Raw genomic sequence first — 25,511 nt, forward strand, 5'->3', positions numbered from 1 at the left:
TACATACATACATACATACATACATACATACATACATACATACATACCTGTACATGGAAATAGTAAGACAAATCTTTTTTTTTTTTTTAAGAGCAGTAGGGGGAGGATAGGAAACACTGACAGTTGGACCATACAGACTTGGACAGTCTCCACTCACTCCAGCTCAGCACTCAATCAACCCTCACACTTCTGCTAATAAAAAAACTGAGGCATAAGGAAACATGGAAGCAGATGTGCAATGTAGTCTTTGTGCAGGTCCCCCAACAACTGGAGACAGGGCTGTTGCTGCATCTCTTCCTTGCCTGTGGATCCCGTTCCCCTAGCTAGGCCTCCTTGTCTGGCCTCTGTGGAAGAGGATATGCCTAGTCCTGCAGTGACTTGATGTGCCTGAGGAGGGGGTGGGGACATGATAACCTGAAGGGGGTTCCCTTCTCAGAGAAGAAGGCGAGGGGGGAATCGGGGCTGACTGGGATATTAATTAATTAATTAATTTAAAAAAACCAACAAAGAAACAAGTAAGTAGTAGATCAAGGATTGGAACTTGTCTGGTAACAATTTAGAGGTAACAATTATATCTATGCTTCCACAGAATAGTCTAGTTCTATAGGATTCAGTCCGGACTATGGAGCCTAAGTTAAAATTTTCAAGTTTTGGAACAACCATTTCCTTTGTATAACTTTTTATATAATTTTATTGTTTTTTGATTTCTCTTTTGAGATTCTGAAGAACCTGTGTAGTGTGTATTGCTCAGACAGTCTACAAAGAGGATGTTGTTATTCAAGAAACATGAAAGCTGTGGCTGTCATTGAGCCAGTGAGGAGAAAAGAAAGTCAGAGTTCCCTCTGCTTCCAGCTAAATAATAGCAACTGTAGGTAGATTGTTTACTGTTCTCATTGCTCTGATCAAACACTTGATGACAAAAACCACTTAAGGGAAGAAAGGTGAATTTCACTTCACAGTTTGAGGGTTATGGTCTGTAGTGATGGGAAGTCCGAGGTGCAGGAGCATGAAACCGCTGGTTACATTATCTTTGCAGTCAGGAAGCAGAGAGATGAAAGTTGGTACTCAGTTCACTTTCTCTTTTGTATGCAGCCTGGGGCTCTACCCCTTGAAAGTGTGCCACCCAAATTTAAAATGTATCTCCTCCTTCAGTTACCTCAGTCTTGAAAAATCTCACAGACTTCCCCAGAGGCTTGTTTCCTAGGTGATCTTAGATCTTATCCAGTTGAAAATCTCTGTTAACAGCCATAGCCACTGGGAAAGTGACCTCCTCCAGATGGAAATGTTCCTCTGGTTCCCAGCAGCACACATACCAGGTAGAAAGAAACTCTGGTGTAAGGGATTAAAGTATCACTACTTCTTAAGATTTCTTACATAGGAATAAAATGGTCTGAGAGTACCAACAGCAGCTAAACCAAGTGGCTTAGATTAATATTCTAATCACCACATGTGTTTTAGATGTAATTAGAATGGACAGAGAAAATATGATGTTATGAAAATTTTTAAAGCCTTGTATAATGGCCTTTATTTAAAATTTGACTTTTTAAAAATAAATTTGCTCAAGTTTTGCTTTTGTTTTTCTTGAACGTCAGATACTTAAGTATATCTTTAAAATGTAAAAGTCTCTGATTATAAATTATAATGTTGTAGATAATTGTAGTTAAGAATCTTCCCAAAATACAGGGAAACCTGAATTTGCTTTATTTTTCTATCACCTTCTCCTGCCTTCTCCCAACAGCATATGTAATGTGAATCCTCTTGTGACATTTAGTGAAGTTTAGGGAGGGTGGAAAGAAGACATCCCAAGACAGTATCAGGAGTGGAATGGCTATCCTTTTTCCTGCTCTTTACACTTCGGATATGTTTTGAAAGCTGACCAGGAAATATTCTGTAGTGTCATGCTCTTTAAAAAATTTAGAAGAGGTGCCTCACTGTTGAGATAGATGATTGTTCTAAAAACTTCATAAAGAAATAATGCAAGTAGAAATCCATGTGTCAATTAAGCAATAATCTTTTACTAGTCAGACCTAGAGCCAAAAGAATTTTGGAGTCTTGAAAATGTTTTGCAATATTAGACTCTCTGTCTTTTCAACTGAGTCATGATGGCTGTCCTATCTGACTCATGGGAAGCAGTGAAGGGAAGGTGACCTGGAGACTGATGCACCTTTGGGCAGGGTACTGCTGCTCATGTGTAAGTGTAGTCTAGTTTTCCAGATTCTGTATTAACAGATAATGGCATTGTTCTAGTATTTGAGTATAATTCAGGGAACATTGTTACATAATTATTGAGAACAGTATTCCCAAGTGGCCATATATTATGTTCATCTCTTTAAGAACACTGGTTTCAGTAGTTTTTGTTTTGTTTATAATGTAGTATAGCTCTGAATTGATTCTTGTCAGCTGTGAGTGATTGAAAAGAATTCCTTAAGAAATGGAATCTTTGCTAGTTTCAGTCTGTATCTCACGTTATGGAAGTAAAGGAAGAAGTAGGACAGTCTAGAATCTGATGTTTTTAGAATTTTGAACTTTGCTTCTAAGAGACTTATTCTTATTGGAGGAGAAATTTGTTAGACAGCTAGTGTGCTTGGAGAATGCTAAAAAAGATTCAGTAAAATTTCAGTTATATAAAGGTGTTAGAATCTGCTAAGATGAAGAAATTGGACTTCAAAGTAGTTTTAAGTTGAGAGAAAAGTTACAAAGTAAAAAAAATAAAAGATGAAATGCTACCAAGCTCTCTTTGCAAATTCAGTAATACCTTACCACAGATAATACAACCAAAGTGGAAAGTTATTGTATAGTCTTCTTGATGGATATACACATGTAAGAATTCTCAGTAAAATACTTGGAAACTGAATTCAAAATCACATAAAATACACCATGATCAAATTGACTTCATCCAGAGATTCAGGAATGGGGACTGGAAATAATACATCTCAGTAGCTGTAGAAAGGTGTTTTGGTTTGTTGGCTAGTTGTTTACAAAACCTAATATCCTTCATGATAAAAGCTCTGAGGAACAAAGACTATCTTAATATGATTTATTAAAAAAATACAAATCTATGCCTAACATCATGCTAAATGGGGAAAAGCAAAGGGTATCTATTAAAAGGAGGATCAAGATAAAAGATGTTCACATACCCACTGTCTCTGGGTTTTGTTTGGTTTAGTTCTTGAGGTCTTAGCTACAATATTGAGACAAGAGAAAGAAATGAAATGAATGAACAAAGAGTATCCCTACTTACAAATGGAAATTTGTACACAAGAGACCTTGAAGACAGTCATCAAATTCTTAAGGCAGATGAACATTTTGAGCAGGATAATAGTATACAAAATTACTGTTAAAAAATCAAGAACCCTTGGGAGGCAGAGGCAGGTGGATTTCTGAGTTCGAGGCTAGCCTGGTCTACAGAGTGAGTTCCAGGACAGCCCGGGCTATACAGAGAAACCCTGTCTCGAAAACACACACACACACACAAAAAAAAAAAAAAACAAAAAAAAATTGAAGAACCTTCCTATATTCTAATAACAAACACTGATTTTTAAAATTATAATTCATGGTTAAAAATATCTTAGAATAAATGTCTACAATGGAAACTTAAAAACACTGGAAAAATAAATTGAAGATACTAGAAAATAGACACATGAGTGTTGTCAGTGAGAAGTGCTGTGACTTAAGCTCCAGCCTTCTGTATGGAGTTGGAATGTCGTTCCTGAACATTGTATTGGGCCTTCTGCCTTCTTTCCATTGCTCTGTGCCTGGGTTGCAGAGGGAGAGTTGTAGTGTGCCCTTAATTGTGTTCAGTCTGACTTGGTCAGAGTATGCTGAGAGCATAGGATGGCCATCAGATCTTCATACTGACCAATGGGCCTCTATGTAGTATTTCACCAGCTAAATGTCGACAACTCATGTTTTATGTTCCTGTGCCTCATCCTTGCTTAAGGCTTGCTTAAGGAGGCATTTCCAGGTGGAGACTAATAGGGAAGAAAGCATATAAGACCACATCCATAGTAAGTACGCTTCATCCTCACCATATTGAATGTCTTTGGTCCTGCTATTTTTTTTTCCTCCTGTGTTTTGGCTACAAAATGTTATTTTTTCAAGTCTCACCTCTGGGAGACACTGTGCTGGCTAGTTTTTATGTAAATTTGAGACAGACCAGAGTCATCTGAAAGTAGAAAACCTCTATTGAGAAAATCCCTAAAATCCAATTGTAAGGTTATTTTCTTCATTGGTGGTTGATGCGGGGAGGCCCAACCCATTTTTACCCTGGGCTGGTAGTTCTGGGTTCTATAAAAAGCAGACTGAGCAAGCCTTGAAAAGCAAGCCACTCAACAGCATTCCTCCATGGCCTCTACATCAGCTCCTGACTACATTATAAGACCTATACCTAAATAAACCTCTATAGTGTCTTACCCTCAGTATTTAAAACTGAATGTGTCTCTGACCCTGCCCTGCTCTGAAAACATAACTTAAAACATATATGACCATTATATTAGAAATCTGAACCTATTTTGAAAACAAAACAAAGCCTCCTTTTCTTAATGGCTGTAGAGACCTTAAGTAGCAGAATACCCCAGTGGGTGTGTGAGAATCCTCATGAGCATATTGTGTCCAGTACCATCCTCTCCTCACATCAGGACAGGCCTTATCTGTGTCTCTGGAGATTACCTCACTTTTAATGCTCATTTTAGTTAATCCTATCAAGCCCTGAGATGTAAGACCTTTTCATTGTCACCAAAAGTGGGATCCCAAAATAAGTATTGTGTTGAAAGTTACTTAACTTTATTTATGGAGTATGTCCTACACATCAATGGCCATGCAGTCTCACAGTAACAAGAGTAAGAGGCGAGCTTTGCCACTGGCTGTGGACAGATAAGAGCCTTGGGAACTGTATTGCTTGATTGTGTGTCTATTTGACACAAGCTAGAGTTATCAGAGAGGAGGGAGCCTCAGTTGAGAAAATGCCTCCATGAGATCCAACTCTTAAAGCATTTCCTTTTCTTTTTTTTTAAAAAAACCTTTTAAAAAAAACTTTTTTTTTTAATTTTATGTATTCACCATGGCTCTCTCCAGACCCACAGAAGAAGGCATCAGACCTCATTGCAGATGTTTTTGAGCGACCATGTGGTTGCTAGGAATTGAACTCAGGACCTCTGGAAGAGCAGTCAGTGCTCTTAACCACTGAGCCATCTCTTCAGCTCTTAAGGCATTTTCTTAATTAGTGCTCAATGGGGAATGGGCCAGCTCATTGTGAGTGGTGCCATCCCTGGTGTGGTGGTCTTGAGTTCTGTAACAAAGCAGGCTGATCAAGCAACGTAAAGCAGGTCAGTCAACAGCACTTCTCCATGGCCTCTGTATCAGCTTTGCCTCTAGATTCCAGCTATGCTTGAGTTTCTGTCCTGACACTCACTGTTTCCTCCAGTGATGGGCTATAATCTGGAAGTGTCACCAGAATAAACTGCTCTCCAACTTGCTTTTTAGTCATGCTGTTTTTGTCCCAGCAGTAGAACCCTAAGTAAGACACAGACTGAGCCCAAGGTGGCCATGTATGGCCTAAGCCAGTACGTTGTTGAGTCTGAAAAGATCTACCTTTACTAGATAATCCAGGGTAGTGGGGTGAGCTAAGGTGTCCCTTGCAAACAGATCATGAGAGTTGTTTACACAGCTGCTCTATGGAGAAAAGATCCTCGAGCACTGGCTCCTGAGCCTAGTTGTGGCTCCTTCCCCAGAACTTGTAGACCCTTAGCCTAGTAAGTAACTATGCTCCTTGGGTCTGCCTGCTCCTTCTGCATACCACTTTGCTGAACGTATCCTTCCCTTCAGGATGGCATAGGTCCTCCATGAGATTTGAGGTACCGGTTTGTTAGGCTCACACAGTCAACTCATACAGAACCCGGAATTTATCACGAGAAGGCAGATTTTCTGTGCTTGGTGGTAGGGCTACGAACATGGCAGCCTAAGAGCTGCTTCTCATCTGGTGACTCAAGTCCAGGTCCTAGACAGAGTCCAGCTGAGTGAATGCAGGTGAGAACAAAACATGGTTAGTGTTATTGAAATGAGTGCAGGGTATGTAGACACATAGAGAGGACATAGTCTACTATGGGTATAGTAGCAGGAAGTTCTGGGAGGCAAATCAAAAGGATGGAAAATGCCTTCAAGGTACATGTGTGCAGTCTATACAGATGAATTACAGAGTAAGCAGGCTCTGCCTGCTGCTCTTCCCCTGATTTTATTAAGTGTGAGTGGTAAGGTACATAGAATGAAGGCTGGGGTCACTGTGGAGGATATAGGCACTTGTTTCTTGCATCTGACAGTCATCAGTGTTGGGATTATTAACCAGATAACCTCAGCAACTAAAATGCAAGGTGATAATAACATTTAGTTACTTTTCATCATGCAGTCCAACAAGATTTATATATCAGTGGACATTGGTATAAATAGTTAATTGTTTTGTACTATGGGCATTGTGTAGAAACTTTGACTTGTTTCAGTATTAGCATTACAATGATCTTGTTTAACATTCATAATTTACTTTGTAAAATATGTATTGCTTGAAAGAAAAATGCTCTTACTGCATTGAAAATAATCCATCCTGAGGAAAAAATTCTTTCTGATAGTCATTGTCTGGCTCCTCTGCTAGTTAACCACTGCTAGTTAACCACTAGCTGGAGGGAGGTTAATCTTCTCTGCTACTGGGACAGCTGTTACTGGGATTCTCAGCTGTCTGTCTCATTAAGCCTCTTTTCAAGTAAAATACTGTCTTGAGCATTTTCTTCTGTGATCTAGAATGTCATAGACATCCCACATTGAAGGCATTTCTAACATTTTAAAAAACATAGCACTATGTCCAGGAACAGAGCCTTCGATACACCGTCCCTCTCCTAAGACCTACATATTAATTCTAGCATTCCTCATAGTGACCTCATGAGGGCAGGTCTGCTATTCTAACTGCTCCACAAATAAGTAAATTCAGCTAAGAGCTCCCTCAAAGTAACCAAGCAGGCAGGCAGTTACCTGACTCAGTTGCTGTGTCCCTCTTATATTTTAACATTGATTTTATTACTATTTCTTGATATTTTTATGCATGGTCATGTATTTACATCATATTCTTTCCCCCTCCAACTACTCAACTTTTGTCTTTTTGATTGTCTATCTGTCTGTCTGTCTATCTCACATACATATACACATAGAGTAGCAAAGAGAGACACAGAGAAAAGACACAGTTATATATAAATACAACCTACTGAATCTGTTCAGTGTTGCTTATAGGTATGTGTGTTTAGGGATGACCACTTAGGATTAGATAGCCTATCATGGAATTTATCCCTGGAAAAAAATCAATCTCTCTCACCGAGGAACCATTAACTGCCTATAGCTTTTTAATCTATAGGTAGGACCTTGTGAGATTTCTCCCCTTTACCTTGGGATATCAGCTAGTTAGGTCATTGTACAAAGTTTTCTTTGGGTGGCTGTATTGGGTGCAACTCTGTGTCATATATAGAAAACTCTATTTCTCAGTAGATGTTCTGGTCCTCTGGCTTGTATAGATTTAGTCTTTCTTCCCAGAGTATCTTCCATGATGTTTCCTGAACCTTGGGTGTAGGGAGTGTGTTGCAATTTATCAACTGGGGATGACACCCCACATTTAGTAGGTCTTTGAATTTTGACCAGGTATGAATTTCTGTGATGGTCCCTATCTGCTACAAAAACAAGTTTCTTTGATGATCAACAAGAGCTACTCTTATCTGTGGATACAAAACATTAGACTGGTGTTGGGAATTATACTAGTTTAGGGTTCAGCATCGTTAGTAGGTTAGAGTACCAGCCATGAATTCTCCCCTTTTGAATAAGCCTTAAGTCCAATTATGTTGCTGTTGGCTACCTTCCAGATAAAAGTGCCACTGTTGCACCCTTGGATATGTCTTGCTGTGCTTGTCATTGTTATGGTTTGTAACCAGTGTCTGCTATGCCTCTTATGACCATCTTTTTACCATCAGATTGGGACATTGCAGGGAGAGTAGAGTCTTTATCACACGTGTATAAGCATACTGTTTTGTTTGCTTTCAGAATCATAGGAAAATAATAAAATGTATGGCTGAAGCTGAGAACTATCTAGCATACTGAATAGCATTTAAAATGTTGATGGAGCCTGAGTGAGTATCCTGTGACTGGTGTGAACACAACTAGTTCTTTTGGTGCCATCAGAAGCATTAGGAAGTTAAAGCTGTCCATGTTGTGTCATTGTGGTTTGGTGTTGGTCCTTGGTATTCTTACCCTCCTCCTGTGCTCAGTACAGGCACAGGCTCTCCTAGTAGGTTTCTGCTTTCAGCATCCTAGTGCCATGAGGTTTTAGGTTAAAGACAGCTTGCACTCTTAGAATTTCAGCCAGTAGCTTGAGGGCAGTTGTACCTACAGTGGTGAGATACTGAAGCTGAAATTTGAGAGAGGGAGGCTAGTTATAGAAAACATTGGTTTTGGAGTGGAATTGTTATCTTAGAAAGGATTTCAGCCTTAAGTTTGGGGATGTAATGATACAGAGCTGGGCCTCCTCCAGGCCAGGACTGATGGCGTGGTAGAGACTAAGCTGACCTTTGACCCCTTGGTTTGCATGCTCAATCTATGTTCTTACAAACTCAATGATAGATGAAGGGGGCTTCAGGCTGCATTCTTTGCTGCAGTGTAGCACAGTGCCCCATAGCTCCAGTTTTTGGCACTTTGTATATCACAATTTTATATTCAGGGAGTTATCTAAGGAATGAGTTGAAATTCCACAACATCTAGAAATAAAATACTGTTGTCTTTTTGCTTTGTTTGAATTAGAGATATTATAACATATCTCTAAAATACTTATTATCATAGTAACTGCTGAATTTTTATGTCAGAGTCTGTTAATTCAGTGGAGGCACTAAGTTTTGTACCTGCAGCATGCAGATGGCATAAGCATGGCTTTTTTATTTCTTGTATTTCTTAATATTACATGATTTTAGTGTTATTACTATAAGAGAATTACTTTTAATGTCATCCCAGGGTACTGTAAGGAGAATGTTGATTATTCGATCAACCTGAAATGCCATGATAAACTTAATATGTCCTACACTGAACTTGACTTGCTTTCTCCATACTCCTTCCACACACAAGCACCTAGTAGTGAGCTTGAGCTGGAGGCCTGAGGCTGGTGTTTCTGACCTGCCAGCTGCTTACAGAGGATTCCACAGTACTGCCACTGGTGCTGCCTTCTAGTCCTTTTGTAAGGAATCAGACACCTAAAATACTGAGCAGTAAGTATTCAAAAGAGAAGTTTGTGGTTTTTGCATTTTTCATGTCTTTCTTGGTTGCTGCAGATGTTTGTAGTTTCACTCCTGTGGATACCTACACATAGGAAGATGTGAGCATACTGAGCAGACATCTGGACCTTAGGTCAAGTGCTTTGTATCCCAGAAGTTTTGCTGAAACTAGACAAGTAAGGCAGGTAATTCTGTGATGGATAAGGGATTTGGTTTTTGTTGCTGAAAGTGACACCTGGCTGTCAAAACAATATCAGGCAATAAGGAGATATGTTTGCATAGTTTGATTTTTTTTTTCATTCTAACCCAGAATTACCCAGATGGAAAGCTACAAACCTTGTTTCCCAAACATTTGACAAATGTCTCCTTAGCATTCAGTTATCTGTCATGGCTGTAAAGTTCATGTTGCCTATCAGAAGCTGTTGCCTTGCTCAAGTTCTATATAGAACTTGAACTTGTGCAGTTACTAAAAAATGATAATCATAAGGGCACCTGTTGCCTAAAGGTCATCCCTGCAAAACCCCAGTGTTCTGCTTCAGAGTACAGTGTCCTAACAGAGTAATACTTTGATTTATAAATTTGTGTGTATTTAAGCATATTAGCCAAGAGGTGCTTAATTGATCAGGGCTCAAGAAATGGGTGCAGTGGATTCTCAACTTAATTTTAATGCATAAAACGTAAGATGCCACCTTAGCTGCATGCAGCAGGCTTCCTGTGATCCCCACAAAGAAGGTGGGGACTAGGGGTGATAGTACCTTAGCATGGAAGAACAAGACACATTCCAGTATGGCCCAGTGTTAGCAATTGTGGCAGAGCTCTTGCTAAGACATGTTCCCTTTGTGTCTGATCTCAGATAAAGGATTAATGTTTTGTCTTGGTTAGGGTTTCTATTGATGTGATAAAATACCATGACCGAAAGCAATTTGGGGAGGAAAGGGTTTTTTTTTCAGCTTGCTTAAATGTCCTAATCATAATCTATCTGTAGGAAATTCAAGGCAGGAACTCAATGCAGGAACCAGAGGTCATGGAGAAATACTACTTACAGTCTCTCTCCTCATGGCTTACTTAGTGTGCTTTCTTACAGCACCCAAGACCAATAGTTCAATGGTAGCACTGAGCACAGTTTGCTGGATCCTCCGACATTGATCACTATCCAAGAAAATGCCCATAGACCAATCTGGTAGGGGCACTTTCTCAACTGAGGTTCCTTCCCTCTAATGACTTGAGCTTGTATCAAATTGACAAAAACTAGCTGGCAAGGACTGCTTGGTAGAACTTTAAGTCTTGTGTACCTATTGTCATCTTGTTTTCTAGCATCCTCCAGGGCAGACATCAAGGAAATACAGCTCCTGCTCTACCATCTTCCTAGATGACAGCACAGTCAGCCAGCCAAACCTCAAGTATACCATCAAATGGTGGGTATACCGACTTCTTTGTTTTTGAGTTTGTGGGGGGGTTGTTTGTTCCTTCTTATGGTGCTGTTTTAAGACAAGGTCTCTCTAGTTTTGGCTATCCTGGAACTACCTGTAGACCAGGTTAGCCTTGAGCTCACAGAGATCTTCCTTCCTCTGCCTCCCAAGTTCTGGGATTAAAAGCATGGGCCACAATGTCTAGCAAGATACTTTTTCAAGATACTTTTGTTTTATGTATTATGGGTGTTTTGCCTGCATGTATGTTTGTGAATTATGTGCTCTTGGAGGCCAGAAGAGGGCCTAGGACCCTCTGGGAATGGAGTTACAAAGAGTTGTGAGCTGCCATGTGACTGCTTGGAATGATCTATAAGAGTAGCCTGTGCTTGTAACCGCTGAGCCATCTCTCCAGATGTGTTCACTGAATGGCCCCAGAGTGTTCAGACTTCCCAGAATCACTGGTGCCAAGCAGTTTATTGAATGTGAGGGTCACTGACACTTAGAGATTGTTTATTAAAAGTGATGGATTATTTAGAATATTTGGGGACGTTTATCATAAATATTGAGAGATTAGCATTTCACTTTATTTTAAATATTGATGACCTAAAATATGTCCACTGGTTTGTCTGTATACATGTGCAGTTTTGCCCTTTCAGTTGTGACTGAAGCTATTCCTGCACAGTGCCAATGGTATTTTGACTAGTAAATGAAATGAAACCTTTCCCCTCCAGTCCCAGATCGGGACTTGAGCTAATTAATGGCTAGAGTGGGATGGTCTAGCCAGGGGCCTCAGATCCTTGTCTTAAAATGGACATAGAGGGAAGAAGAGGGAGGCTTTTTTGGGGGTGGACTCACTTTCCTTGTTTAAAGAAGCAAAGAACACTAGTTTTCTTGTACTGTCCTGTCCCCATCAGCACAGTGATAGCAACAGCAACCCTTGGAAGGGTCTCAGAGAACTTTACAGCTTGACTTACAGTCTCAGATATTTAATCTCTGTTTCCTTAAGAAAGTTTACATCTAATAACAACTCATTTTAATGCATGAAGTACTAAAATTACCACCTATAAACTTGTTTTCATTGGCCAAGTTTACTGAGTTAGAAGCACTGTATAGGATTGTATATGACAGTCACTCGGTCGAGGCATTGAGGACTATGACTTCCGTGGTCTGTGTCTTAGTTCTGTAAGGGGGAAACAGAGGCCGCTTCTGTATGTATGCTTTATCACATAGGGTTCCTTTGCCTGGGTGCCCCTGAGTTTATGTTCATGGAAAACTGGGAAGAGATGCATTATACATAGTGTAATTATGTGAGTGACCTCTCTAAACCCATTCAATATGGAGCCTTTTAGAAGTACATAGATCTTGTGGATAAAAGTAAAAAGGTCTGAAAATGTTTGTGCCGTGTGGTTCTTGGCAGCTGCTCAAGCTCTGAAGAGCCTGGAGTAAAGCTATCAGCTTCCATTGAACCTTAGGTCTTCTTCCCAGTAGCAAGCTAGAGATGAGAGAGAAGGATGTAGCATATCCAGAGAAGCAGGTAGAAAAAGAGGACACATACTATGTACTAGTCAAAAATCCTGATCTGATCTATCTGACTCTGAAATATCTGATTCAGAATACAGGGTCTATGATAGAGATAGGAATGTATGGGAAGCTATTCTGAGAACAGTATTACCTTAACTCTGAAGCCATTTTACGTTAGTCATAGATTCCCCCTCATTAGCCCAGATCCTTAGCAATTTAGGAGGAAAGACTTGTTACTTGCTTCTTTGCCCTGTGCCAGGGTCTGTCCTAGTTCAGTCTCAGTAGATGCAGTACATACCTCAAGAGCTGGCACTGCTGTCACTCCTCCTGCCATCTTTACCTCTCGTAGTCTCCTGAAGGCTATTTTTATTCTCTGAGAACCAGAGCATATTGCAGTCCTTAGAGGCAAAGAAAATAACTTTGAGGCATTTTTTTTTAACATTTAAAGTAAGACAATTTTAGATAATTATTTTTTTAAAGAAGAAAATTTAAAAGTAGCCAGTTTACTTGATTCTGATAAAAACTATGCTATTTTCTGTTCAGATGGAAAAGGTTTTATCAATATGTTCAAGGTGAGTGTCAGTGAATCTGCCGTGAAAAGACACGAGTGGGAGTACAAAGACACCTGCAGTCTGTGTTGGGAGCCCCACCTACCAAGTCATCCCAGTGTAGATAGGATGCTCTCCTGTAGACGTAACATAACCACAGCTTGCATAGATATTTGTAAGCCTGTTTAATATGTAGTGAATTAATTACCAAACAGTACATACAATTTAAATATTCAGCCACAGAGAATGATACAGTAACTAGTCAATAATCAAATTATAAAATATAGGTAGTAGCTTTTAAAATCATGTTTATTAGCAATATTTTCTGAGGGTAAAAACAAACAAACAAACAAACAACAAAGCAACAACATGGCTATCTAAGCATAGGATGCCAGCCTCTTTTTTCACACACATATAAGTAAAGATAATAACTTAGTATCTCAAACTGATAGTAATTTTGGGGGGTTAAAAGATTGGTTTTTGGTTTTCTGTGTTTTGTGTGTGTGTTTTATTTAGTGACATACTCTTTCTATGTACCCATGCTAGCCTCAAATTAACAATTCTCCTGCTTCCCAAGTGATGGGATTACAAGTATTCATCACCAGGCTTGGCTAAAAACTATTATTTTAAGGTTACTTTCCCCTGTACTGGGAATGCAATCCAGGGCCATACTCATGCTAGGCAAGCACTCTTCCCACTGAACTACATCTCACCTCAGATTTTTTTTTTTATGCTTTCTAAACTTTCCAAAGTTCTTATGGTGAGTATATTGTATTTTATATTAGAAAAGAAAATTTGAGGAGAATGAATGTTTATTACATTCATGTATTTGAAAAGGCCAGCCACTGTTTGTGCTGCTTGTTATTCTTTCTGGTAGTTATGAAAACAACTAATAATTTGCTAACCAAGTAGGCCATGAATTGCAGGCTCCTAAGTAGGTTTAATTTGTAGTACTTTTATATGATACCTACATTTTAAAAGTGAGCGAAGCTTACAATCTGATAGAAAAGCTGTAAGTCCCCCATTACTCTGTTATTTCCAAAAGTAATCTAAAAACCCTGGGAGTGAATATCTGAGTGCCCTAATATGGAGCATGATCGTATCAGCACTGTGGAGGAAATGGGGCTTTTCAGATGGACTGTGTGGCTTATATTTAAATTTATGTGCCTGATAGTGCCTAGTACATGAAATGATGAGTGTGTTTATGGAACATTGAATTCCTGTGTTTTATTTTACAGTGTAGCTCTTGCGATATATTACCACATCAAAAACAGGTATGTGGCCATTTAATTCTGTTCTAAAGTATCACACATCGTCTTACCATGATTTCCCTGTATATTCTTTGCATTTATATTTTTAGCACATGTTTTTCACATGGCTTGTAAAGGTTAAAGCACCAGAGTGCTGGGTAAAAGCCAAGCTACCTCTGGACCAAGGAAACAGCCACGTGGTGGTGTGGCAAGAGCAGACTTCTTGAAAAGGCTCAAATTCTTCTTTGTTATTTTCTGTGCAACTTAGTTACACATTCTGTATTTTATAAAATGTTAGATTTAGTTTGAATTCAGTTGGTGGAAATTTTGACATGCAAAACAAAACAAGGTAGAAGGTCTTCCTGATAAAAGTACATCTTGCAGTGGTTCTGTTAGTTTGAAAAGTGAGGTAAAACTAGATTTTTTTTAAACCTACCTTTAACACAGTAATAAGTTTTTAAGGAGACTCTATAGAAGTGAGTTAAATAAGAGCTCTGTCATAATATAGATGGCTCCTAGCACCTATATTGTGCTCTTCAAAAGTGACTATAATTCCAGCTCAAGGAATATGATACTCTCCTCTGGCCTCTCTAGGGCACCTCCACATATGAGCATACTCTCACACAGGTAGCCACATTTTTTTTTTTAAGGGCAGGGGGTGGCAGGAGTGAGCCTGAAAGAAAACTGAATAGTTAAGAGTATATACTGCTCTTGCAGAGAACCTGCATTTGGTTTCCAGTACCCATATCAGGCAGCTCACAACCTCAAAACTGCAGCTCAAAGTGCATCTGATACCTCCAACTTTTGCAGAGCCTGGCACTCACACGGACACACACATGTTGAGACATGCCAGAAACATAACAAAAAAATCATAAAAACAAATTTTAAAAGGGAAGAAAAGGTTGATAATTATTTTATTTGCTAATTTAATTGAGCATCAAAACTTGCTTCAGATCTGGGGCATTAAGCCATATCTGTAATACCATTTTTTCTTTTTTTTTTTCTTTTTCTTTTCTTTTTTTAATACTGCTTTTTCAAACATGTTTAACCCAATAGTAAGGATTCTGAAAGGTATCTGCAGAGCACTGAGTATAGAATCTTTCAGTTTTGACCACATATGTACCAAACTTCTTTTCAATGATTTCCTTTTATTGGGCTTTTTAGAAAACATGCTCTTAATTTTTGCCACAAAGGCTGTTTCTCCACCGCCGCGTTTTAGTGATCAATGTGCTGTGTTTATAGACATGATGTTGTGTGCAAAACGAGTTTGGGAATAGGAAGGGCTCCAAACAGTAAGATAGCTGCCCACTGGCTGCCTCCATAGCAGCCTCCGCAGGCTGTTTACATGTGAGGAGAGAGTTGTTAGGCCTTGTGGTCCCAATGTGCATGGCAGCCTCTGGGGAGCAGTATCCTAGGGAGACAGCTGTGTGAACATACCAAGCACCTGGAAGGAGTTCATTGTAGTGGACTGTTCTAGTACTGTAATTGTGATTGTATGCATTGTAGCTCCTGAGAATTTTAGATGTAAGAACTACAAAGAGAACATCTTTGGTATCTGAGCTAGGATAACAGTAATAATTCAAGTGTTGTCCTGTCATTTCTGTGGTACAAGTTCAAACTTTGAAAACAGTGATGCCAAAGTTACATGTAAGACCTTTAGTGAGACTCAGATGTGCTTTTAAACCAACTTTTAATTAGCATACTTAAAGAGATTCCTTGTTTCTTTTCTTGTTTTGGTGCCAAGAATTGGGCCAAGGTTCTATGGATGCAGAGTCTGCCCTCTGCCAACGAAGCACATCTCAAAGTCTATTTAGCTATAATTGTTGATAGCAAACAACTTTATTAAGTGTTTGCTCAGACTTCTCTTGTCAGTCTTTGTATGAATTTTTCAGTTTAATAAAAGATTTTTAGAAGTGCTACTTTGATTGTCTACATTTTACAGATAAGGGAATTGAGGAACAGAGTTTCTTAGTCAGTGTTCTCTTGCTCTGAAAAGACACCATGAACATGGCAGCACTTAAAACAGAACTCTTTCATTGCAGCTTGCTCACATTTATCAGTTTAGGCCATTGTCAGTAGGGCAAGAAGCGTGGTAGCACACAGGAAGACATGGTGCTGGAGATGGAGCAGAGAGGTCTGTCAGGATTGGCGGGCAGCAGGAAGAAAAAGAGGTACTAGGTCTGGCTTGAACATTCACAGCCCTAAAACCCACCCCCAGTTACACACTTCTCCAAGGCTACACTTCCTGATTCCTATCAAGTAGTGCCTCTCCCTAATGAGCAAGCATTCAAACATAAGAGCCTATGGGAGCCATATCACAGAGAGATTCAGTAATGCCATAAGGCTGTACATCAAGGCGATTGAGAAATTTGGAGTTGAGCCAGTCTACCAGCTACACTTTGTAATACCATTGCTCTTGTAGATGCGTGCTGATAAACTGGGCCAAAGGTGAGCTGAAGTGGAGAAAGTATAGAGCTGGTCAGACTAATCTCAGATGGAAGCCTAAGTCTCTCTGGGAGTGCAGAGCAAATGACTTGTCTTCAGAATTTGTTGTGAACAGCCTATAAACAGCCCTATAGGGCTAGCTATTCATCCTCCAGCTAGATGGATCTAGTACTGTTTGCCTGAGACACGTAGTTTGGTATGGATGGGGAAGGAAACAAGTCCATTTCTCAAAGAGATTCATTAAATTTTCTCAGTCATCTTAGCTTAAGTTCTTAATCTTTTTTCTTTATTTTTTGTTCTCTCACTGTGCCCTACCCCTCCACCCCCCTACCTCCCACCCCCTGAGATGGATCTTAGGTATCTCAGGCTGGCTTCAAGTTTACTATGTAATCAAGAATGATCTTGAACATAGAGCTACTCTCAAGTACTGACATTACAGGAGTACAACAACACACTTAACTTTTGCCATGCTCAGACCTTCATTCATATTAGGCAGATGCTACCAACATTCCCTATCTTCTTCAGTCATATTCTTAATCTGTTTTCCTAAAGTAGTTGTGGCAAATGTTTCTCTGGTATACTGGATGGTTTTTAAGGGTTTCCATTCACTAGGAAAAATTAAATAGCACTTTTGGTGGTCAAAAGTAAGTTTTGTGCTGACCAGGTTTTTGAGTGGCTTGCCACAGGGAAATTGAAGGGATCTGCTGACGCCTAGTGGCTGGAAACATGGTCAGAGACATTGCAGCCAGGTGCACACAAGAGGAACTTTTGCTTTCAAGTTACAGAGCCTGAGCTTTTCTTTTCACTTGGGTTTGTCTATGCCCTTGCTGCTAGGCTCTTATGAACAGGCACAGGGCACAGGTAGAGATACTCAGAATTTTTGATCAGTTCCTATGCTCAGTGCTGGAATGAACACTGAGCTGTTTTATAGAGATGCTAAATTTATAAAGCAGATATTGGAGTGTTTAATATGATAAATATATTTAGGATTAGGTCAGTAAGCCTAGTGTTCTCAAACTGAGCCTAAACTTTATATACAAACTGGAAATTTTGTGGTTTTACCCAAAAATCACTGTGAGGTTGTTTCTTTCTTTACATGTTTTGTCAACTTAATGTAAGCTAGAGTCATCTGCTAAGACAGAACCTCAATTGAGAAAATGTCTCCATCAGAGTAGCCTATAGTACGTCTAAGGGGACGCTTTCTGATTGAGAGTTGATTTAGGAGGTCCCATTTGACTGTGGACATTTCTACCCCTGGGCAGGTAGTCCTAGGTTGTATAAAAAAATATCAAACTAGGCAAGCCATTAGAAGTAAGCCAGTAGCAGCATTTATTCATGGTCTCTGCCTTCAACTCCTAGCTCCAGGTTCCTATCTTGAATTTCTGCCTCAACTTCTCTTAGTGATCATCTGTGATCAGGACATATAAGCCAAAGGTCCCTTTTCTCTCCAGAGTAGTTTTAGTGTTTTATCACTTTAGAAGAAAAGCAAAGTAGGACCTGTTCACCATTGTGGCTTTTAAATGAAATTTGTAGGCAAAACTCAAATTATATTAAACAGTTGAATGTAAGTAGATCTGTTACTGATCAGGTGACATGCCCTCTATAGAGATTAAAACTTCAAGGCTCTGAGTTGACCAGAGGCCAGCAGCCCAAAGCACCAAAGAGTAGTATCCAACATCTCAAAGAACTTTGTAGGTCAGAGGCCCAAAGCCCAAACTGCTGTGAAAAGCATCAGTTAGTATCCCTTAATTCTGTGTCGACTAGAAGCTAGCAATTCAAGGCACTGTGTGGACCAGAAGAAGCCAGTAGCCTAAGGTTCTGAGTGGTCAGTAGCTTAAAGCACTGTACAGATGAAAAGCCAGCAGCTCAGAGCACTTTGTACACCAGAAACCAGCAGCACAAAACACTATATATCTGAAGCCATCAGCTCAAGATTCTATATAAGTTGGTTGCCAGCGGTGATCCAAAGCACTGTGTGGGCCACAGGCCAGTAGCCCAAAGCAGTGTGTAAAACAACAGTTGAAGGCACTATGAGATCAGAAGCCAGCCCAAGTTGCTGTGTGGACTACACCCCAGTATCCCAAAGCAGTGTGTGAACCTGAGGCCACAACCCTGTTTCCTACATATAGAGCCATGGCTGGCAGCCTTGTGTACTGAATGGTCCAGTGCTTCTAAACATGTTTCCATTCATGAGCCTTCTGTATTGGTTTATAAAATACATATACAAACCAAACATATGCTGGTATGAGTTCACTACATTATAAAGCACAATTTTACCATTTATTAAAAAGGAAAACAAATTTGTGTAGTAGTGAGAGGGATGTGCTTATTTATTTTTACATAAAGAAATTTTAGCTGAACTGCAGGACACAGACGTTGAGGATGCTGCTTCATATACATATCCAATACAAAATGGCAGAAGTATGTTTTAGGGCCATTTCAGAAGTTGCTGGATATTCTGTTCTTTCCCATATCAAATTTACTGAGTAATAGTTGATGAAACTCAAGTCAACAACCCAAACTGCATTTTGAAAAATCAGGTATTGTAACACAGTATAATTCAGAGGTGTTAATTTTGATGCTTCTGTACTGAGAAATGACAATAGGAAAATACCAAAATTATTTGTTTTTCATAATCAGATCATTATGATTCTATAAAGTCAGATACCTTTGTATAGTAAGAAACACTGTGGTTCATAATATCCAGGAGTTTCAAGTCCAAGCTGGGGGGTTTCAGGCAGTTTCCTTGGCATTGTTTGGCATGCAAGCTACAGTATGCATGCTGTGTGTTCAGAACAAAAGCTGAAGTGTAGTCACATGATTGGCCACAGATGAGTGCTGCTAGAAATATCTCAGAATCACTTCGTTGCTAGAGTTAGCAGTGTGTGTTGTGACAATTTAAGACTGATTTCTGTTGTCTGCTGCATGCCCCTTTTCCCCACACCCATCACCGTATACTTACTAACCATCGGGAAAAAGCCTGATAAAATTAGGTCATTTTAGGTTTGGTTCATTTATAGAGCCATAGGGGATCTTGAAAAGGCAGAAAATTGTGAAAGCTGTGGAATACATGAGGTAAAGAACTGACCAAGGCAGTCAGCCTTACTGAGAAGCAGGCAGAGTTGGAGAGAAGACATGGGGAAGAGGAGCATGGAAGAGAAATGAACAAGAAAAAATAATTGACACTTGTATGAAGATGTCAAGATGAAAACCATTGCTTTGTATTTACTTAAGCTAAGAAATGAAGAGAAGAGTGTTGGAAAATTAAAATCTACACTTTTACTTAATTTCACCTAGAAGTTTTAATCTTTGTGGCTTTTTCAACAAAAGTGGATTAAATGCTGAACTTGAGAAAACTAGCAGTGTCTCTTAAATTTAGCACTTTCTGTCTCTTAAACTACAGTTGAACTGAAATGTGTTATATTTCATTTTGAATAGAATTTATTCTGAAGAAAGTAAACTCTTAATGTCTATTGCTTTCCTTACCAGGGACCCAGATGGAAGGATGCTCTTAGATATTTTTGATGAAAACCTCCACCCTCTTTCGGTAATTGCCTCCTTATGTTTCATGAGATGGTTTAGTTAGCAGTCTTGATCCTGCTAGGTGGCAGTCATCTGAAAACTTCTTTCTCTTCTAGAAATCCGAAGTGCCACCAGATTATGACAAACATAACCCAGAGCAGAAGCAGATTTACCGGTTCGTTCGGACACTGTTCAGTGCTGCTCAGTTGACTGCTGAATGTGCCATTGTCACCCTGGTGAGTGTCAGATGACCCTGGGGAAACTTAGGGAAGTTTCAGTGTCTTCTGTGAGATAGTGGATGTCTCAAGAGAGTGTGGAGAGTATTTCATAGTTCCCTTCTAAATCATCTGTGAAGTCCCACTCAAAGCTAGTAAGTGCTTTCAGCACTGATGTTTTCAATGCAGATGCACCCAGCAGGGCTGATGCAGGGCAGTATGGACTAAGAACTTCCTCTACCAATGTCAGGCTGCCCTCTGTTCACTTCCTCCTACAGTTTTAATGACAGCATTTCAAGATGTAAAGTGTCAATGAAGTATATGCATCCTTGGCCTAGATATAAGAAGTGTGACTATGACTAGCTTCTGTTTTGTTTTATATAACATTGTAGGATAGCCAGTTTAAAACCTCAGGGACTGGCTAGATCAGTTATTTGAGAAGTAGGTTTAAGAGTGTAACCTAACCTTTACATAGCACAGCACTCAGATGAGAAGCTTTGCCTGTGAGTGGATATGCCTGGAGAGCAGACTCTGCTGCCTAGTTTCTGGAGAGATTTTTGTCTAACAGAAAGCTCACAGAAGGCTTGGTACTACATCTCCCCACACTAAGCTTTTATGGCTTGGGGTAACTCAACAGTAAGCCATTTGCTCATTTGTGTGTTGGTTTGTGGTTCATCACTCCCTGGCTGGCTGCAGAGTGAGACTTGTTCAGATAATCCTTACCAATCCAGAATGACCATAGGTTCTAAGATCAAACTGGGAAGTGTGTGCACACTGTATCCTAACAGGAATTTGTCTTACAAAACAAAAAATGAGCAGCAGGGTTGATAGTGTCTGGAAAAGAAGGGCTGAAAAGTTGGAAGACAATTGAGATTAATGGTAAAATTTATGTTGTAAGAAAACTTTGAGTTATTAATGTAAATAATAATAATATATGTTAATATTGATTAGTGGGTTTAACTGACATTTCTGTTCATGACATAAATGTATCAATATTGTAAATTAATGATCTCAATCCTCATCTTTCTCCTTCTGTGCTCACTCTGTTCCCAGCCCACTCACATCAACTGAGGGATAGCCATAGAAGCAGACTCCTTCTAAGAACAAACCTTGGGCCTGCTGTGTTCACTCTTTACTATATACACCACAGATTGGGTATATATAGTACACTCCAGGACTGCAAAGACTCTTAAGAACAAAAAATAATGTTGCTCCGATTATAAAACTAAACCATTTGTATGTGTGCGCTAATGTGCTCGTCATGCTTGAGGTTTTCTTAGTAGCCACTCTTTGCTACTTAGAAATGCAGGGAGGAGTTTTCTGCTGTTGAAAGAGCGGACAGAACCAAACTTTCTAATGGCAATTTTATTTAATGGCTTACTCAGTTTTCTGTAGAAATGCCAAGCCAAATAAATAAAGCCAGTGTTTTCATTTTCACTTGCGGTAACCATCAAGACTTTCAGACTTGTTCTATAATAAAGTACCATGAGCTAAGTGACTTTAAAAACAAAACAAATTTATCTGGATATGATGTCATGCCCCTAAAGTTCTAAATACTTGGGAGGCTGAGGCAGGAGGATCACATGTGCCATGGAGTACAAGGCCAGCCTATGCAACACAAAAATCCTAGGAATGAAGGGGGAAGAGAGAGGTGGGAAGGGGTGATGCTGCTGTGCTGAGGATCAAATCTAAGATGTGCTCATGCCAGCACAGTAGCTCCTACACTGACCTGCAGTCCTGGCTGTCTGTTGAAACATTCTATACATCAAGTACTAAAAAGCCAAATGGAAACTTGTAAAAAAAAAAAAATTAAAAGCAAGAAGCTGTAGTTATTCCCTTAAAATAGTTTGTTTCTTGGCTCCAAGTTTGAATCTGTAGACCATTGTTGAGAGCTGTGAGTTTGAATAATAATTCTCATGCCTTAAAATAGACATGATAACATCTGAAATAGGATATAATTGGAGATGGAATGAAGATGTCAGCTCCATTTTATATTCTTGACCTAGGCCTTATTGGGGTCATCTCTGATTAGCTAAACCAAATAATTATAAGACTACAAGATTAATATCCAAAAGAAATTGTATATTGTTTGAATTCAGGCCATTCACCTCACCTACATAATTTTTAAAATTCAGGTAGGAATCATTTCATCACTGTTGAAGTTTTCTTTATGTCTGTCCTTTGTTGAGCTTGAATTTAATCTTCTGCCCTAAAATACCTTTGAAATACCCTAAAATAGCTTTTCTTTGTCTGTGATCAATGGAGTACTCTGTGATTCCACAGTTGGCACTAACCTGTGTTGTCTAGAAAGTCCATAGGATAGCCTTTTGCATAACTATAATGTCAAATTTTAATTGAACAGTGTCCTGTTAGCACTGTCTAGAAATAATATCATGAAAATCAGTTGGATGTTATTACTTGACTTTGCATAGAATTAGAAAGTCCCCAGGAAATTTGGTATTACTGACAAGTTCTGCTGAATCACATGCTAGTAAGATGTGTTCACTACAGTTATCTCCCACAGTGTATCAGCTGCTTTCCTCACATGTAACATGTTATGAAGTCTTCCTTCAGTAAGCCCTCAGGATATCAATAACATATCAGAAATCAAGTTGGTTCTTTTAACAAGCAGTGCCTAGTGTGTTATTAGTATCCATGATCTAAGATCATTTTAACTCAAAATAAAGTTTCACAGCTACCTTTCTACCTAAACCAGTGGGAATTACTTCATTGCTGAGATTTTCCCCAACTTGTGGATAGAAGCTGTTACCAAGATATGGGAAGATGCTACATCCTGCCTCCAGACTCTGTGAACTGAGAGGCATAGGTCATCTCAGTTTCTGTTTTCTCCCTTCAGTATAATTTTATCTGATTAACCCTGTAGAGAATGGGAAAAGCCTATTGTCAAGATTTGGGAAAGTACAACATGAGTTTCTCTAAGATGCCCAGCTGAAAGTCAGCCTGGCCCCACCCAGCTACTTGTTTTATACAAATAAAAATCACGGTCTAAAAGACTTTCTCACTGCTCATGCTCCTGTTTGATAAATTCCATTTAAAACTTAGTTATCCAGACGTTGTTACTGAAATGAGTAACTTTCATATCTGTGGTCAACAGCAGGCTCTCATTTTATGACAAATCCTTAGAGACAGCCACAGATACTCTCATAGAGCAGTCTGTATTCTGACTCCTGATTTTCTGGGCCTCCCTGGGTAGCCTCTAATTTTTATGGGTAATGCAGAAGAATGACTTCTTGATCACTTTGAGCTGTCCCTCAAAACCTCATTGCTTCAGCTCCCACTATCTGTGCCAGTTCTTTCCTGAATGCCTTTGGCATCTGGTCACTTTCCCCATCCTCTGCATCTCCTTGTACTTAGAGCCCTGCTATTATCCCTGTTGGGCTGAGGCTGCTCACAGTTCTAAGCAGATTTCATTAATGGATGTCTCCTGTGGGATTGAGGGTACATTAAAAAACAGACATTTTGGCAGCATTACTGTGTCCTAGCATAGTGCAGGGTGGCACACAGTGGGGCTGATGCAGACCTGTCATCAGGAACTTAGGATTTATTATAGAAAGTGAGAATGAAAATACTTAAATATACTGAGATATTTCCATATCTTACTGCTTCAGTAAGTCTGAGGTCTCTTAACACACTTTACTGACTCTTTTTTGGGACCTGGAATGTTAGTTCTTGCTAAGTGTGATAACACACAACTGTAAGTTTTTCCTTTGCATTCAGTGTATCCTGGTCATCCTGCACACCACATGATATTAGAGAGTAACCATAAGATCAAGATCTTAAAATCTGGTATTTATTAGTAAATCACTGAAAACAGAACAGTGACCTTTGGGAACCAAGCAACTGTTACTGTCTTATTTTATGCATACCTGGCAAAATTTGCTTCAGTTGTGGGGAGCAGTAGTGAGCAGTTGATTTTTCAACACTCTTGGGTAGAACAATCTTGCTATATGTGATTCAGGGGCAGGAAATGCTGTCAGAGGAGCAGGCCCAGGTACCCTGCCGCACTGACTTGTGATTTCCTCAAGCAGCCAGAGTTTTGCTTCCAAAACGAAGCTTCTCCATTCCCCTTTTCTACCCTCATCTCTACTCCCAGTCTACCCTCTTAACTGCTTCCCTGTCATTAATGCTGAGTTTAATCTCTATTGGTTACTATGAGAGACAGAAATTCCATTTCCTTCCTGGGTACTTGGAAGTGTGTGGAAAACTCTTGAGGAATGACAAAGGAATGAGCACAACAAAGAGAATGTGCCAGATCTACTTTTCCCTCCAGCTTCCTGCTCCATCATACTGTCTCCAGCTCCAAACAAGGGAAGGGATTCCCCTCCTCTTCTTAACCCCCCCCCCCCCCTCGGCGGCGCGGGTCTTTGTTTCGGGCCTTGGATCTGCCTGCACAGATTCAGGTTAACAGCTCAGTCATGTCTCCTTTGCTCTGCATGCTCACAACCTATGGAACACAGTCAGATGATCTGCAGTCACCTTCCATAGCGTTTTCCCTCTGGCACCTCCTGTTTCTAATAAATGTATTTAGCCAACTGCACATTCCAGAAGCCTTGGGTACTTCCAAGATGACCATCTTTGGTGGCTTCGAGGTCATTTCCACCCAGTATCTGGACTATATCTAGATAGTCTCCACAGAAAACACTACTTTCTCTATTTAGCCTGATCCATAATTTTTCTTCCAAGTGCTATTTTAAGTCATTGGTGCTTCCCAGGCCTCTCTCTCACCCTGATTGGAGGCTCAGGGTCAGTATAGTGCATCCACTGGGATCTTTACCTAGATACTGATTGGCAGGTAAGTGGCCTCATAGATCTGTCCGCTTTCTGTTGTCTGCTGTCATTAAGTCTGTGGTGCTGCCTGATGTCTTATGTTTCACTTCACCTAGTACATCTCTGCTAGCCTGTGCTACTGTCCTGATTCTCTAGGACTTGCCAAAATTGAGCCTCTCCGGAGAGCCCTCAGTACCAACCCAAGTTTTCTTTCTTTAGGAAATCTCTATCCTCTGTTGGGCTTCCTGTAGAGTTCTTAACCCCTTCAGGGCCTTCAATCCTTACCCCCAACTTTTCCCTAAGAGTCCCAACTGGGGTGTGAATAAAATATTTATAAATAAGTAAGTAAAAAAAGACATACAAAGCAAGAATTATATAAAAAATAAATAAATTGGACTTTATCAAAGTTAAATATTTTCTTTTCCACATGTGGCTTTTTATACATTTTATAAATATTTAGGACGGTACAAATATAAGTATATATACATATATATATGCAAGAATAATATATATATATTTTATCTTTATA

The 25,511-nt window shown here is 39.6% G+C and overlaps 1 protein-coding gene across 1 annotated transcript in view; it reads left to right on the forward strand.

Annotated features, from left to right (window-relative positions):
* Ccny (cyclin Y) overlaps positions 1-25,511 on the forward strand; it is a 142,658-nt gene that overhangs the window by 88,236 nt on the left and 28,911 nt on the right. The window contains exons 4-7 of the mRNA XM_028763794.1: positions 10,599-10,699; positions 14,001-14,036; positions 19,947-20,004; positions 20,096-20,215. Of these exons, the coding sequence (XP_028619627.1) occupies positions 10,599-10,699; positions 14,001-14,036; positions 19,947-20,004; positions 20,096-20,215 (315 nt within the window). The remainder of the gene's footprint in view (positions 1-10,598; positions 10,700-14,000; positions 14,037-19,946; positions 20,005-20,095; positions 20,216-25,511) is intronic.

Source organism: Grammomys surdaster, unplaced genomic scaffold, assembly GCF_004785775.1.
Source record: "Grammomys surdaster isolate TR1022 unplaced genomic scaffold, NIH_TR_1.0 140, whole genome shotgun sequence".
Lineage (NCBI taxonomy): Eukaryota > Metazoa > Chordata > Mammalia > Rodentia > Muridae > Grammomys > Grammomys surdaster.